At 45.6% G+C, this 15,870-nt stretch overlaps 2 protein-coding genes across 2 annotated transcripts; one reads left to right on the forward strand and one right to left on the reverse strand.

Annotated features, from left to right (window-relative positions):
• Positions 1 to 1,219: 1,219 nt before the first annotated feature.
• On the forward strand, positions 1,220 to 7,540 carry GRPEL1 (GrpE like 1, mitochondrial). Its single transcript, XM_032109101.1, has 4 exons — positions 1,220 to 1,328; positions 2,172 to 2,340; positions 3,834 to 3,915; positions 6,303 to 7,540. Exons 1-4 carry the CDS (start codon positions 1,258 to 1,260, stop codon positions 6,647 to 6,649), a joined length of 669 nt encoding a protein of 222 aa, XP_031964992.1. The 5' UTR covers positions 1,220 to 1,257; the 3' UTR covers positions 6,650 to 7,540.
• Positions 7,541 to 9,020: 1,480 nt separating this feature from the next.
• Positions 9,021 to 15,245, reverse strand: TADA2B (transcriptional adaptor 2B). The gene is made up of 2 exons (XM_032109100.1): positions 14,951 to 15,245; positions 9,021 to 13,639 (listed from the first exon to the last, which is right to left on the reverse strand). The coding sequence occupies exons 1-2, from the start codon at positions 15,218 to 15,220 to the stop codon at positions 12,647 to 12,649; spliced, it is 1,263 nt and encodes a 420-aa protein (XP_031964991.1). The 5' UTR covers positions 15,221 to 15,245; the 3' UTR covers positions 9,021 to 12,646.
• Positions 15,246 to 15,870: the final 625 nt, after the last annotated feature.

The following is a 15,870-nucleotide window of genomic DNA, read 5'->3' on the forward strand; positions in this document are numbered from 1 at the left end:
CTTTCTGGAAAGCAGATACTGATCACACTACAGCCACTCCATAAGGACAGGACACAGCACACAACCCTCCTCTTTGCTGTGTTCTGTACAGGCAAGCTATGGGACTGTACCAGTGTCACATCACAGAACAGCTGTCGGAAAAATAAGACTCAATGGGATCTAAAGTTGCCACGGGATGAGGGGACTGACCTCATGTACCATTTATCCTGCTTTCTGCACAGACTGTGACACAGCCCATCCCAGGCAAACCAATCTGCTGAATAAAGGCCATGCCGGTACTCAGGTAGACTCTGCCAAAGTTCCACTGTACTGAGCAAGGTCCTGCAGGATTCTCACGCAACAAGCCAAAAATGTCTTCTACATCTTCTTTTTTAGTAAATACTTTAATTATTCACTCCAATGTAATATTTACTAAATTTGCATTATGGTATCTGCATCTTTATCCTTCAGATTTCATTTGCAGAGTGCACAAACACATGCAGGAATCAGGCTAACAGCTGATGTTCAGGCATCTGTGCACAATCTAGCACTCAACTTCGAAGCTGTACAATAAATAGGTGACCTCAATTTTTTTTCCTCCCCTTTAACAGGATATTGACAAAGAAACTGACAAACTGCCCAAGTTCAGCTACCCCAGTATCGCAGAGCAGGGTTCCCGTAGCCTCCAGTTACACAGGACACTTGCACAGCTTGCACAAGCAGGTGGCCAAATCTAGTGGATTAGCAACATTATCCTATTTAATGAAAGCTCAAGATTTCATTAAATGAAATTATTGTCCAGCAAGCGTGTACAAAGCAGTTACAGCGAGTGTGTGTGGTCACAGGATGGAAACCTCTGTGTGGGGGTTTGCAAACTGCTGACGGGTGCTACAGGGTGTTGTTGGTAACAGAGTTATCTGACACTTAAAATGAGCTGAAATCTTCAAACTTTTCCAGTGGCAGCTCGGACACGGACGCCGTGCATCACGCCAACAGCAGCAACCCGACGGCGAAACAGCCCCCGCCTCCCCCGTCCCCCACAAAATGGCCGCCCGGCACGCGCCCCGCCCGCGGCCCCGCCCGCCGCGCGTCACCGGGGGCGAGGCGCGCGCGCGCCTCTGGGCGCTCCGCCGCGCCCCGGAATAGCCGCCTGTTCGGCCCGGGGCGGCGCGTCCCGCCTGCTGATTGGCTCCCGGCCGCGTCACTCCCGGCCCGCTGGCTCGCTGATTGGCGGCGGCCGGGGGGCGGGGCGAGGCGGCCGGCGGGCAGGAAAGCGCCATGGCGGCCGTGGCCCAGTGCGTGCGGGGTGCGCTGCGCCCGCGCCTCCCGCTGCTGAGCGTCGCGCTGAGGTGAGGGGGTCGCGCTGCGCCGCCCGCCCGTCACCGGACATTCGGGCCGGGGCCGCGTTCACCACCGGACCGGGAGGAGAGCGAGGCTCGGCCCCGCCGCGCTGAGGTCCCAAGCCCCAGTGAGCCCCGTCTGAGAGCCGGGATGGGCCGGGGCCGCCCCCATCCCCCGCCGCTCTTCGCTGCCTTTCCTTGCTCCTCTCTGGGAGAGCGGCCTGGCCCGGCCCAGCCCTGCGGGGAGCCTGGAGGGCTCCCGGCCCGGAGTGTCCATGCGGCGGGCGGGGATCCGAGCCCTTGTGTCAGCGCGGCGCTGATCCTGCAGCCTCGTCCGGGTGGCTCAGCTCGCTCAGCCTTGAAAACGTCAGGAAGGGATGAAGAGTCATTATTTATGCAGGCAGGCCTGTCCTTGCCGCGGTGTTTGCGATACAGCAGGGATAGGCGGCACGGGGCGCGCCGCTCCAGAGGCCAAGCCCTGTTCTGCGCGTGTGGTTTCAGGGAGGCTGTTGCCGGCGATTGCCTCACGGAATTTGTTTCCGGATAGAGCACTGTGCTGAAAACGAGCTCATACTCCCTTTAAAAGTGCTGTGACTCTATAAACTGAGTGTAATGGACACTTACAAGCTGTCTTGAAGCAGTTATTTTCTGCTACAGTTTAAATGGTCGGACATATGTTGCTTCTGACGGAGGGTTCTGCACACAGTATTCACAGGCCTAGAATTGTATGAATTCTTGCTTTGATGTCAGAATTTTGTGGACATTGCGTGTCAAAAGTGTCTGGTATGTCTAGAAAATGCTAATACCGTACAAAATAGCAACAGAATAATAATGTCCATCTTTTTGCCTTAGAACATCTCCACGACTGCTTTGTGCAGCAACACAGCAGAAAAACACTGGCCAGAACTTGGAAGAGGACCAGAGTCAGAGCCAAAATGAGCAGAAGGTGGAACCCAGCTCTGCTGAAAAACTGCTAGCTGAAGAAAAGGCCAAACTGGAAGAACAACTAAAAGAAGTTACTGTAAGTGTCTCTGGGTTATTAGGTTGCACAAATTGTGTGCCCTAGAGCCTTCACTGTGGCCCAGTGAAGCCCAGTGCACAGTCTGCATACAGTTACATGACTCCTGTTTAGTTGAATAAAACCCACAGTTTGATAATTTCTTTAAAGTACATGTACTACAAGATCTGGGATGCATCTCTGGTCCAAAATTAAGATATTGGATAGTTTTCTTCCAGTTTCTGGGTGGAATTGGAGTGTCTCCTGCCTGAAAATTTGTTGCTGATTTTCACATAGGTTTTGCTTGGTGGAGAAATAATTTTTGGGAGCCATGGAAGGGTGTGAGTGTGTGTTTCTGGTTGTGTGCATTTCTGTGTGTTAAGAGTAGACTTCATGGAAACAGCTGCTGACTTTCCAAAGGTCAGAGTTAATGATGCTTAGCTTTTATACAGTAGTGTACGTGCACCGTAGTTAAGAAGTTTCAAACTTTGTCTGTTGGAGAGCCCTTCCGACATGAGACTGAAACATGACATTCCTTCTGTGTGGCCTCGTGTATCTTGCATTCTCTCCCATGCACAACTCCAGCAGAGAGTGAAGGATGCCCTGAGAGGTGGGAGATGGCCATTAAGCAAAGGCATTAATGAGTGCTTTATATAAAATGTCTTTCTGGAGCATTTGAGACTTTGAGAGATAGCTCAGAACCTTCTATAGAACCAGCACCTATGGATCCTACATGGATTAAGTTTGCTTTCTGTTGCCCTTCCCAGAGCTCTCCAGGAGAAATCTGAGATATCATTTAATGTCTTTGTTTGCTGTTGGCTGCCTAATGCAGCTCTTCAGGCAGCTTGTTGACTTTTTTTATTCTGTTTTGAGATTGTTCACTGGCATATGAAGGTCAGACACATTCAGGGTGGAAGCCCACCATTCTGGGTTAGGTGGTGAAGCACTCAGCCTGAATTTTTATTTTATTAATTTTATTGAATTTCACATCTTAGTACATCTGCTGTTAAGTGGCCATATTTCTAGGAATAGACCAAAACTTGACCTAAACAACAGATGAGTTAGGCTTCATAGTTTGTAAAGGCTGAGAAAACTGGAGGGCACTCTGTGGTACGTATGCAGAAGGAAGAGACGGTTTAAAAGTCATGGCTGGGTTGAATCTGATTTGCCATAGTGTCAGTGTATCTCATGACTGATGAAGGATTTCTGAGAGCACACAGCAGAAAAAGCAGAAATACTGTTTCTTCCAGCTAATCTGGTGACAAATACCGAGAATCTGGAAAAGCAACTGATTTCCTTTCCCTCGTTTCTGTCCTTGTAAAGTGAAGCAAACATTTGTCTTGGCAGGAGGGGGTGGTGTGATAATTGCATGTTATTTCAGATTGCCCTGAATGGTGGATTTAGGCTATGAAACTGTTTAAAATGCTGTTTTATACTGAATATGCTAGTGTGAATTGTTGTCAGCTGCCTGACTAGAAGGAATAAAATCTCTTCTGTTACTGGTTTTTCTTCTTTAGGACAAGTACAAGCGTGCCTTGGCAGATGCAGAAAACATAAGGCAAAGAAGCCAGAAACTGGTAGAAGAGGCGAAGTTATACGGTGAGTGGAGGCTCCTCTGGTGCTTACTCAGTAAGACCCTGGAAATGCAAAGACTGGCCTTGCAGTACTGACAGGATGTACTTCCCAGTGATTCTGGCTACTTGGTTAAAAAATGCATTTGAGGCAGAGAGGTTTGAACATTTCCTCAATTTACATCAGAATTGTGACCATCTCCCCAGCCAAGGGCAAGACTTAAACTGCTGAAGTCAACAGCTCACATTTTCTTTAAATTTGGTATCTGGTTTCCTACAACGTGTACTGCATTAGCAGATTTTTTTTTTAGGAAGTCTGCAGCCTGAAGTTTGCCTTTTTCACTTATTTTGGTCTCATATCTGACCAAGAGCATGGAATATTTGTTTGCCTTCTGGTTTGGGTTTTTGGTTTGAGTTTTTTTTGGTTGGTTGTTTTGTTTTGTTAGTTGTTTGGGGGTTTTGCGGGGTTGTTTTGTTTGGTTTTTGTTCTTCGTGTTTGTTTTGAATTTGGTTCTTTCTGATTTTGGGGTATTTTTTGTGGTTTGTTTTTTTTTTTAGCCTTTTACAGTTGAATAACTGTTCTGTTGAAGGCCATAGCTTCCAAATAGAAGCAATATTTCTAAATGAATGGATTTTTTCAGTGGTAAGAATGCACAATCACTGGCTGTGAGGAGTGCTAGAAGCACATCTTCTTTCAAGAGCCAGGCTGCTAACATCTGATTTAGCTTTTTCACACTTCCAGCACAAATCTGTAAATCAGCAATTGTGTGGAAATGCTGCAGCAGAAGAGTGCTGTTCTATCCTGGTGTTTGACTGCCACTCTGCCTCAAAAAATAAGTTACTCTTTTTCACCACACACCATACACAGCTGTATAGTTTAATTCTGAATACACAAGTTCTAATTTCTGAATTCAGGGTCTTCAGTTAATGTGTACTGTAAGAAAAAGTACATAGTACTCTTGCACTCTTTTTCATGGATGTTTGAGTGCCTCATCCTGAGGTTGATTAGAAATAAGCTTTGTTACACTAATGTTCTACTTACTGCAAAGGACTTTGAGTCCTGTCTGAGCTCAGAGATGCTACAGTAGAAATTAATTTATCTTGAAAACTAAATTACATATAATCTGTAAGTTTTATTGCTTGTGCATGACTGCTTGTTCTGTTGAAGAAAGAGAAACTCATTTTTGAGACTTGCATAAATTCAGAGTTGCAGTCAGAGAGATTTGCAAATAGAACTTAGCAATAAAAAACTGAACCAAACCACCTTCTCAAGAGTTTGGTTGTTTGATTTGATCCAGATCCACATAACTAGACAGCTGGTTTATCTATATTTGCTACAGTTCAGCTTCAACCACAGCTCTAGTTTTTAGTTTAAAACCATGATGTGTTTTTTTCAGATTTTTGGAACTACTTGGATGTTGTTACTGGTCTGTAAAGAGCTTGAGTCTCTACAGAGTTGTGCAGTTGTTAGAGAGACTCTTTCCTGAGAACTAGGTGATCCCCACAGATCTTGTAAGGTGCTTCCATAGTTGTGGGGATTTTTTGTTTAAACCAAAGGTTTGTCCTCTGGTAATGGTCATACCACTTCTTGGTAAGGAAAAAAAAAATCCAAAAAGTGAGCTAAAAAGGCTGACTCTGGCTTAAAAAAAAAACAAACCAACAAACCAAAAACCGAACCAAAACCCAGTGCTGTTTGTCCTTTGCTTACCTCTATGTAGAAATGTGTTATTTTATTGAACTGTTCTGATTTTTTCTTGATTGCTAGTGAATTAAGTGAGATTAGTCCAGATTCTCTAAGTGTGAGCCAGAGAACAGCTTCAGGACAAGGACTATGATTAACTTGGAAATAGCTCAGTATTTGCAAGGCACAGCTGCTGACTTTGTAAAAGAGGGTTGTAGTGGTAGGGAGAGGTGTGAGTTCTCTTCATACAAGGAAGAATCCCTGTTCATCTCTTGGAATCCTTGTCAGTCTGATTACATGCTTTGTCTTACGCAAATATTTTTATCACATCAGATTAAAGGGTAGGAATAGGGCAACATAATGCTTTGAACTTCAGGTGATGAGAGAGACGTGAGGAAATTATATGAAGCCATCTGAAGATTTTGGTAACTTTGGTAAGAATTTTAACTGTTATTGTTAGGTCATTAGCATAACTTTAGCTCTTTTGAGTTGAAGTAACATTTTGTTCCATAGAAGAGATAGTGTGGATTTCAAGGTATCTGTAATAGTTCTTTATTATCATCCAAAACTGGAAAGGACATTTTACCCCAAATGATTACGGTATCACGTATCTTCTTAAACTTTTAAGAGTACAGATTATTGCTGTAGGTTTTGGGGTTGTGAGGTTGGGGTTTTTTAACACTTGTTTCCCTCAGTGGACTAATCCCATTCTCTCCTCTTTTATGCATTTTCAGGGATCCAGAGCTTCTGTAAGGACTTACTAGAAGTTGCAGACATTTTGGAGAAAGCAACAGAAAGTGTTCCAAAAGAAGAAATTAAGGATGACAATCCTCACTTAAAGAGCTTATATGAAGGTCTTGTTATGACAGAAGTACAGATTCAAAAAGTGTTTAAAAAGCATGGCCTGCTCAGACTGAACCCTGTTGGAGCCAAGTTCGATCCCTATGAACACGAAGCGCTGTTCCATGCTCCTGTGGAGGGGCAGGAGCCTGGCACGATTGCGTTGGTGTCCAAGATTGGCTATAAGCTACACGGGCGCACGCTGCGGCCCGCCCTGGTGGGTGTTGTGAAAGACGCTTAGCTGCTCAAGCTGAGAGTTTCAAATGCCATACAACTATTAAACAGCTGGATGGTTTTTCTCTTACACCATGCTTTCCTCGTTCCTCTGCTCCCTGAGAGGTTTAAATGAGTTGGTTGAGGTCTCCCACTGAAAATGAAGTAACCAATGAAATTCTCCTGCTTGGTGGCCTTCAACATCACTGTTCCATAAGCTGCTTCTTCGGAACTACAAGAGCCATTAAGCCCTCTAATGCTTTAGATTAGATAATGTTTTTTGCAACTATTGCTCCTGAGAAGGTGCATTAAATTGGAAAGAATGAAACACTCACAAGAATGTTGCAATTTCAAGTTTATCACTGTGTGTAGATTGAAAATCCAGATAGTGGTTCAAACACTTCCCTTGGTTCTGTAGAATCTCACATTGCAGAAGTGGGTAAAGTAGTACAAATAACCTGCTTTCTGCAAGCACCCATCAGCTTTTACACAACTGATGTGATAAATGTCATTTTTTCTATTCAAAAATAATCTCAACAACTGAAACTGATACCGGTGTGAATTGTAAACTGTAAATAAATGGCAGTGGAGATTAGGTATCTTTTGTAATTGTTCAACCTTTTTGTCTTGTACTAACATTGAATCAAGAAAACCATCTAATACTTGTATGGCATTGAAGAACCAATAGAATTTATCCTATCTCTGGATTTTTAATTTAATGTTGTATAAATTGGTTTAAACAATTTTGATAGTCTTGTAACTTCTAGCTTTGCAATCAGTTTTGTTACACAAACTGTAGTTACAATCCTGCTGAGAGCCAGAAGACCCAAAGTGAGTTGCTGAGACTTTGGCATATGATTTCTTTTAGACTTACATAAATAATTGCATGTAAGTGGCTCAAACAAAAATGTGAACTTAAGTTTCATTTTCATTATTTCCTACATTTACTCAGCTTGGATCTTAGGTTGCACCCCATGCAGAACTTTTCCCTATGCAGCTCTTGCCATGTTTAACTCCACCTGCTGCCCCCAATCCTGCAGAATCAGGCTAAAATACAATACGTGATTAACTGAAGGTTTTATCCTACATTTGTCTGGTCACCTGGATAGGAGTGGGTGGAACCTGGCAAATTACACAACTTATAAAGCATCCATCCTCTTGTATCCTGGAAGCCCATACTATTAACAAACAGGACAGAATCTTCAAACTTAGGGAAGTTATTAGGTCCTGTAAAAAGTAAGTACTTCTGAATTTTTTACCATGTTTCTGGTTATCGTGGATTAAGGAGCTTCTTACCTTAAAGTCAGGTACTGATTACCTTTCTGTGGTTCAGATGCAGAGTTGCCAAGAGCTTATTGAACATTGGACCTGCTCACGGTTCCTTAAGGCATTTTTCCCAGTGCTGGTTTGCCTCATGGGAATTAAACAGTTAACCAGGAACAGCCTAAGTGCATACAAGTGTTTGGAGATTAGTTGTGTTTAAGAATTCATTCTTTCTCAACTCCTAAGAAAGAATGCTGTGACTGAGTAGAGGAAGGAGAACAATTTCTTGGTGTGTGAAGACAACTACAGTGTTAATTTTTTAAAATTAATCGAGTACAGGGAAAAAAATGCAAAGATCAGATTTAAACATATGGGGAAAAAAAAGGGACTCCATATACTGAAGTTGAATTTAGAAGTATCTTCCCTCCATCTGGGTTTAAGAGCACACTGTAGATGTGTGAAGTAGGACTGAAGAAATGATTTTGCTGCACTTTGATTAGGACCTGTTCTCAGCTGATGCTGAAAAAGGACCAGGTTCCATTTTATATACCTTTTAAGAACTGTCATGTTGTTTTGTCTCCTCCCAATCCCTCTGGATCTAAACTAAATGTAATAGTAACTTCTTTAACAGAATTTATTCCAATAGGAGTTAAAGGGACAGCTTCTTCCCTAGCAGATGAAGGTTTTGTTAACGAGCTTCCCAGTGCCTCACACAAACTGTCATTTTTGGACTACATTACTTCATTTGGGGTGTTCTTAAACACAAGTTCCTGTTAAATGTTCAACACAAGGTTCATCTTTAAATCTGGTAACTGACTCTCATTTAAGTGGTTCCCCTTCCCTGGCCTGCCCTCAAAGGGGCTTTGGCACTGAGTGGGTCAGTCTAGGGAGAGCTTGAACCACCTGTGCACTCTGCCATACCATCAGGAAGGAGCACTGAAGAAATCAAAGAACAGAGGAAAGTAGTTCTGAAATTTAAGCACCCAACAAAGCTACCACCAGTACTAGCTATTTCATAAACACCACATTTCCACCCATCACATTTAGCTACAATGCATCTCCACCTGTTCTTGGAAAGACTTCAGCCATTTTCCTCATTGCCCAAACTACATTATTGTTAAATCAATCATGGAAAGGAACTTTAATACAAGTTTATTTACCAATACACAATGCAAAAATCTAGTAAAACGCTGTGTGCACAACATTAGTTAGGCTTTGTGTGATTTCAGCACAGGCGTTTGTGTGTCTGGCAGTAAATGTCAATGCAACATTCCCTTCAAGGAAGAAAGAAGCTGATGAGCTGAACGTGCTCATGGGGTATCTTGCTTCACAGTATTTAATGTGTCATCACTTAAGAGTGACTGGGACACATGCAAAAACATTTTGTGAGAAGAGTAAACCAGAAGGCTCAGGAAGCCTGTTTCAGTTGTAAAGGAATTGGATGCAGTGGCCACACAAGAGAATAATGGCAGAGTGCTTAGTGTGTGTGATTTACAAGGCAGTTCATGGTCACAGGCTAGTGCAAACCTCCAAACACTGTTCTTACTGCTTGCTGGGCTTGCCACGGAGCAGGGGGCAGGAGGGGCCAGAGCCAGAATACTCTGCAGCATCCAAGCCCTGGGAGATGGATGCTCCCTTCAACTCAGCGCTGGGATGGACACACACAGCACAGCCCCTACCCAGAGCACAAGATCAGTATTTTGAACAGCTTAGAGAATGTTACTTTTTCATAGGCTTACATCAATGTTGTTAAGACAGATACTATCATTAGTAATAACTTTAATTAGAAAAGTCAAGAGCATTAAGCATATAAAACACCTTGTCATTAGCAACATGAAGGCTGGGTTATTTGTACAGTACAGGAAGCACTTCCAGATCAACACAAAATACAAGTTGAAAGAGCTCTTTGCCATCTCAGCCCTTTCACCACAGAAGAGCAGCAGCATTGCTGTAGTAAATTGCTGGATTAACATTAACTGCATCTCAATTTATAAGCAATCAAACAGAAAACCAGCAGCTCATAACAAAGGAATGCTTAGACTAAATCAGTTCCATGTGAAATATGGAACAGCAGCATCCTCTAGTGCAAGTCACCTTTAAAATTAAAAAGCATAGCTGACAATGAGACATTGCTTCTAGGGAAGCCCTTTCCAAGGGACTAGTATTTGCTAAAGCAAACATTTACCACCTTGAGTTAGCTTGCAAGTACAAAATAAATATTGATATCCATATTGCATACATTAAAAATACTTTATTTTACATTCATTTTGATGTTCAATAAGTTACGTCTAGCACCAAAGAAACATTTTGGAGGGGTTGAGGAATTAAGAAGCTACAAAGTGTAAATGCAGAATTCACTTCAACATTTAAATGACTCATTGGTGCCTAGATTTTTTCCTAAGTTATTGTTCAGATGGGCTTTACACTATTGCTTCAGTTAAACTGAGATGTGCCAAAACAGTGTAGAAATATGAAAATCACAGATTTGAGGGAAAAAAACCCAGAAGAACCAGAACCAAAACCAAAACAATTCTCTTAAACTCCCAGCTACATGCAGAATTGAGGCATCATAACACCATGTTATGGCAGTTAAGTAACAAGTTACAGGAAGAACCAAATTGCATAACTAGAATGCTGAAAAGACAGACTGAGCTTCTCTCCCACAGGAGTAGGACAGAGAAAATAACCAAGGGTTTATACCTTATGAACTTGTGTGCTGCTTGTACATGCATATAGGGTGGAAGTGGTTATTACAGCTACTCAGCACAGTGCAGTTAGCTCCACTGCTGCCAAGAAGAGACAATTTTGTCTCGAGTATGCCACAACAAACCACTTACAGATAAGCCAAAGTATTATATCCCAGAGGACATAGCCCTTACCTTTTCTGAAGGGACATAACATCATAAGCTCAAAAGAAAAAGGCACTAGAGTTTTGGTTTTTTTCCTTAGAAATGCTGGCTTTGTAATTTTATTCTAATCTCTGGTAACACTATTTTGGTAATGCTGGATGTATTAAATGAAACCCAGTTCTGATCAGAATACCTCTGCCAAACTGCAGAATTAATACTGTTTTACAATTTTGTTGCATCCTCACTGACTACAGCCCAAAGCACCAAAGCAAGATGACATTTCCAGATCGTGCACTCATATTGAAGCCAGTCAGGTTCCAAGTTTTTGGTACACCTGCACTCCAGGAGACCTGCCCAGCCGGCCGCCAGTCACAGCTTCCTGCTCCAGACACAACCAGCAGAGAGGCTTAGGCACAAGTAAATCTGTGCCATCTTTCGTGTGGCAAACCACCACTTTTATTCATTTATTCAAATGCCAGCATGGGAATTTAAGGATTAAATGGGCATAAAAATCTTTTTATAATCCTTCTTCAACATCTTTTCCTTAATCAATAGCTCTTACTAGAACATCACTGTGAGTCTGGCATTTGTGTTTCCCACTGTGTTACATCCCAGGTGGTGCCTGGCTCCAGCAGCACTCCAGGCTGTAGCTGTCAGAACTGGGAGGAGATCCCTCCCAAGGTGCACTGTTCTACCTGTCAGTAAATTCAGATTCAATGTGCCTGGGCTGGTATGTTTCAAGGTATGTGCAATTAGAATCCTACAGTGGCTGGATTAAATGCTCCAAATTTAGAAACACTTTGTGCATTTTGACCAAATCTGCATCAATTGTTATTTTTGTTTTTAAAGACCAATCTCAGTGATCACGCTCCATTTGAGAATCTTGCTCCCTTTCCCTGACTTTCCAACAAAATCCAGAAGAAGGCAGCTACACCTCCTTAGCCTGTATGAACTCAGCACTTAAGATCCCAAAGGAGGAGGAGCAGGCTCCCCCAACAAGGACAAGCAGTGATTTTGCTGGCTGACACTTCCAACTGCTGCCAAAGACCTCACTGCCTATTCTCCCAAACCCCATTTCTGGCCCAAATCAGATATCTCACTGTAGCTGACCCCTCCTCTGGAGGAGGGCACCACAGCTGCTGGGGATTCCTGACACTCCAGTACCAAGTAGGAAACTCAAAGCTTCAGAGGGGTCTATCAGGAAACTCAAGTCAAAGCAATGCCTGGATTAGCTGGGAGCTCTTCAAAAATCCCCCTCCACAGCACAACTCCCTGAAGGCATCTCACCTACCACATTTCCTTCCTTCCTTCCCTCCTTTCACTCCCTGCCACGACTCATCCCTGCTGTATTCTCGACAGGAACTCTCATCCCCGTGTCCCCATGCCTTGGCTGTAGTTACTAAGGAGAATGTTCCAAAAGCTTAGCAATGGTCACAAAAGTCCCTGCTCACCTGCTCCTGAGCACAGGACTTTTGTAAGCTTCACTTTGCTGCCAGCATTATGCCAAAAAAACAAAACAAAGGGTGAAGAAAGTTTCCAGCAAATGAAACTATCTCCTACCTTCAAAGAAAAGCAAGGATTACACTGATATTCATTTATCCAATAGTACAGACTAAAGCAACTACTCTGGGACTACCAGACTTGAGTAAGTTCACATGAAAAAATCTGTTCTAATAATGTACCAAAAGCAGTGAAATCCAATGTAGAAGTTTCACAATTAAGTATTTTCCATGATTCAAAGCAAAAGTCTATTTGAGCCACCATGGATCATGATGACTGTGGGGGTTTATGTATTTGATTTTTTGTGTTTTTAAGCGACATGGTTTCTGTATCTTTGGGGAGGGAAGGAAAAAGTAACGGAGTCCTTGAGGCTGTAATGGGCCTCTGCTGTGTTTTTTCAGATCAGCTGAGTTTCATGAAGCATCCCTGGATATCCAACCACTTTCTGTCAGAAAGTTTAAAATCCTTTTCTTCAGTACCTTATCTAAGTAACTGGGAAGGCGACTCTTTGAAGGAATTCCTTGTCTTTTTTGGAGATGGTCTTTAATGATGATAGTTTTTACAGTCACATAACGTGCAGGACTCAAGTTCAGAGAACTGCAGAGCACCTTTTCCCTGTCCGATAAGAGTTCAAAGCCAGGCAGGTTTTCAATGGCAGCAAATTCACCTTCTTTACCCTCTTCCTTCCCTCTCTTGGAACTAGCTATGTTCTTGTTCTCCTTCCTCTTTTCCCGTTTGTGCCTGGCTGCCTCGTACTCTGCCGACTCTTCCATTTTGGTGATCCCATTTCGCCGATACCGCTGCAGCTCCCGAATCTTTGCTCGAAGTATCCTCTCCTTGTGCATGTTCTCAAAGAAGTCTTCAAACTCCTTACAAGACATGAACTGGTACAAAGGCCTCAGTTTCAGCCTCAACTCCTTCTCTTCTTTTGTGATCTTTCGTTTGGGAGCTTTCTCCTTGTCTTTTTTATCCTTGCCCAGGAAGGCCGGTACCAAGTTATAGTCTCGCGCAATGTTCTTCCGCCGTTGCCTCTCCTTGAGTTTCCTTACGTACATGTCCACGTGAGCTCTTTTTAACTCGATCTCCACATCGTCGTCATCATAGTTTACCGAAAGGCCGCTGATCAGCGTCTCGGCGTCCTGGTCGTACTCGATCTCGTAGTCGTCGCGGAGCGGCATGTAGCCCAGCTGCTGCTGCTCGGCCACCGAGATGTCCAGCGGCGGCAGCGGCGTCGTCAGGCTGGGGGACAGCGGGCCGCCACTGGGACACGTGTGGTCCGTCACTCTGTTTGGAATAGTGTCAGGGATGCAGGCTTTTCCCAGGTTGCCATGGATATACATGCTCACATAGTGTTCCATCACCTCCTGAGGTGTTCGGGATGCTCCCACATGAGCAGCCATGTCCTCCTAAACAGAAAAAAAGGAGGAGTGATAAAACGATTCCCATTACATCTCCAGCAGAATGAGCACTCAGGAAATAGCACAACTTTTCCCCTGCTCCTCAAAAGCCAACTTCCAGTACCTAAACTTCTCTAGCAATACTGGCCGTGTTTCCATCAGATCTGCGATTTCAGCTCTGGATGAGTGTTTGCAGTGCACCCTGGTGATTCCTGAGAACCCACAGCACTCCCACAAAGCCAGCTCACCATGAGCAGGAAGCTGTCCAAGTCCCAAGCCAACACCAACAGGACTATACAGCTTGGGTTTTGCTTGTGTAGACCACATTACTGAGGAGCAACGTGGAAACAGACAAACAGTATTTACTGTGAGAATAACAGTATTTATTATTTTCTAGTTATTTAAGAACTAAGCAAGCTGCAATGATCTTACACTTTAAGGTTTTGAAAAAGTCTTTATATTTAACAAAGCAAAACATACGTAACAACAAATCAAGTCAATCAAAAATTAATCAAAGGGTCCAGCGGAGGGCAATGAGGATGACTGGGGGAGTGGAGTGTCTCTCTTACAAAGACAGGCTGAGGGAGTCGGGCTTGCTCAGCCTCGGAAAGAGACAACTGAGAGGGGACATCACCAGTGTCCATCAGTATCTGAAGGGAGGTATCAGAGGATGGAGCCAGGCTCTGCTCTGTGGTGCCAAGCAATAGGACAAGAAGCAACAAGCAGAAACTGATGCACAGGAAGTCCCACATGTACATGAGAAAGAACTTCTTCACTGTGCAGGTTTTCTGAGCTCTGGGGCAGGCTGCCCAGAGAGGCTGTGGAGTCTCCCTCACTGGAAATAGTCAAGAACCGTGTGGATGCAATCCTGTGCAATGTGCTCTGGGATGACCCAACGTTGTCCCTTCCAACCTGACCCATTCTGTGATTGTGAAATGACGCTTTCTTACTGCTGTTTTTTAAAACCAAGCCTGCCTGTGCAGTGACAGGGAAGGCAAGCAGCCAGCCCGCAGCTGGGACATACCGAAGCCAAAGGCTGAGCACGGATAAGAGGCAGGTGCAAGATGTGTGACACGGACGCGCTGACGGGAGGCAAACGCAGACCTCCAGGTAGCGACAGGTCCGAGCTGCCGGGTGCGCTGCTCGGACCAGCGGGGAGCCCGCAGGGAGCCCGTCCGGCGCCACCCCCGGCACGGCCCCGCCAGACAGGGGCAGCTCGGGGTTCGCAGCGCAGGACCCGCCCCCGGGGGCTGCTGTCAGGACCGCCGGTCCGAGGAGGAGGATCGCCCCCTCCCCTTGTCCTCGCCCCTCACCCCTTACCCAGTTGCCGAATCCGAACTGCTCGATGGCGTCCAGCAGCAGCTGCTCCTCACGGCTGCTCCAGCCGCCCTCGGCCTCGGCGCCCCAGAGGGTGAAGCGGCCGCCGTCCACCAGCTGGTAGCCGTGCCATCGGCGGTGCGGGCCGATCTCGGCGCCCGCCGAGAAGCACTCGGGGCAGAGCTCGATGTCGGCGCACTCGGTGCAGCGGAAGCGCAGCGGGCTCACCTCGGCCAGGCAGTACACGCAGTACTTCTTCCCCAGTTCCGCCATCTTACCCCGCCCGCGCGCGCGCGCGGCCGCGCCCCCGGCGCCCGCACCGCCAATGGCAGCGCGTTCGGGGGGCGGGGCCGCGGCGAGCGCCAGCCAATGGGGCCGGGTCTGCCGGGCGCGGGGCGGTGTCAGGACGAGGGGGCGGCCCCGATTGGCCGAGCGGGGCCTGTCTGCCCTTCCCGCGGCCAATGGGAGAGGCCGCCCCCAGCGAAGCCGCCGCGAGGGGCCGCCCGCGAGGGGGCGGGGCCGCGGCACGGGCAGGGGGCGGGGCCGAGCCGGTGCCCGGCAACGGGGGAAGCGGGGCGGGGCCGGGCCGGGCGAGCGGGGCACGCAGGCAGCGCGGCGGGAGGGGCCTGATCCTCCTCGTGACATTTCAAATGGAAGCGTCTCTTCCCCGGGCAGGTGAGGATTAAAGAAATAGAGCGATTCTTCTCGTAGTTCTACTCCTCTTGGCCCATGCAGAAAACGTCAGGCTGAGGCCTGAAAGCCAAACGCTTGGAACCACCTTGAGCGCTCAGAAAGAACTGGTCAACGCTCTATGGACTTTGAGCACATGAAGAAAGAACTCGACTATCTGTGATGAAATCCTGAAGCTCAAAAAGGTCTCGGACATATACCATATTCTCAGCCACCTCATGGAAAACCTGGAG

Source organism: Corvus moneduloides, chromosome 5 (assembly GCF_009650955.1).
Source record: "Corvus moneduloides isolate bCorMon1 chromosome 5, bCorMon1.pri, whole genome shotgun sequence".
Classification (NCBI taxonomy): Eukaryota; Metazoa; Chordata; class Aves; order Passeriformes; family Corvidae; genus Corvus; species Corvus moneduloides.

What these genes read in the sequence shown, in the direction of transcription:
- GRPEL1 (XM_032109101.1), top strand. Translation starts at nt 1,258, where the DNA reads ATGGCGGCCGTGGCCCAGTGCGTGCGGGGTGCGCTGCGCCCGCGCCTC. An exon ending in CTGCTGAGCGTCGCGCTGAG is followed by an intron (nt 1,329 to 2,171) that starts GTGAGGGGGTCG and finishes TTTTTGCCTTAG; the next exon opens with AACATCTCCACGACTGCTTT. An exon ending in AACAACTAAAAGAAGTTACT is followed by an intron (nt 2,341 to 3,833) that starts GTAAGTGTCTCT and finishes TTTCTTCTTTAG; the next exon opens with GACAAGTACAAGCGTGCCTT.
- TADA2B (XM_032109100.1), bottom strand. Translation starts at nt 15,220, where the DNA reads ATGGCGGAACTGGGGAAGAAGTACTGCGTGTACTGCCTGGCCGAGGTG. An exon ending in AGTTCGGATTCGGCAACTGG is followed by an intron (nt 13,640 to 14,950) that starts GTAAGGGGTGAG and finishes TTTTCTGTTTAG; the next exon opens with GAGGACATGGCTGCTCATGT.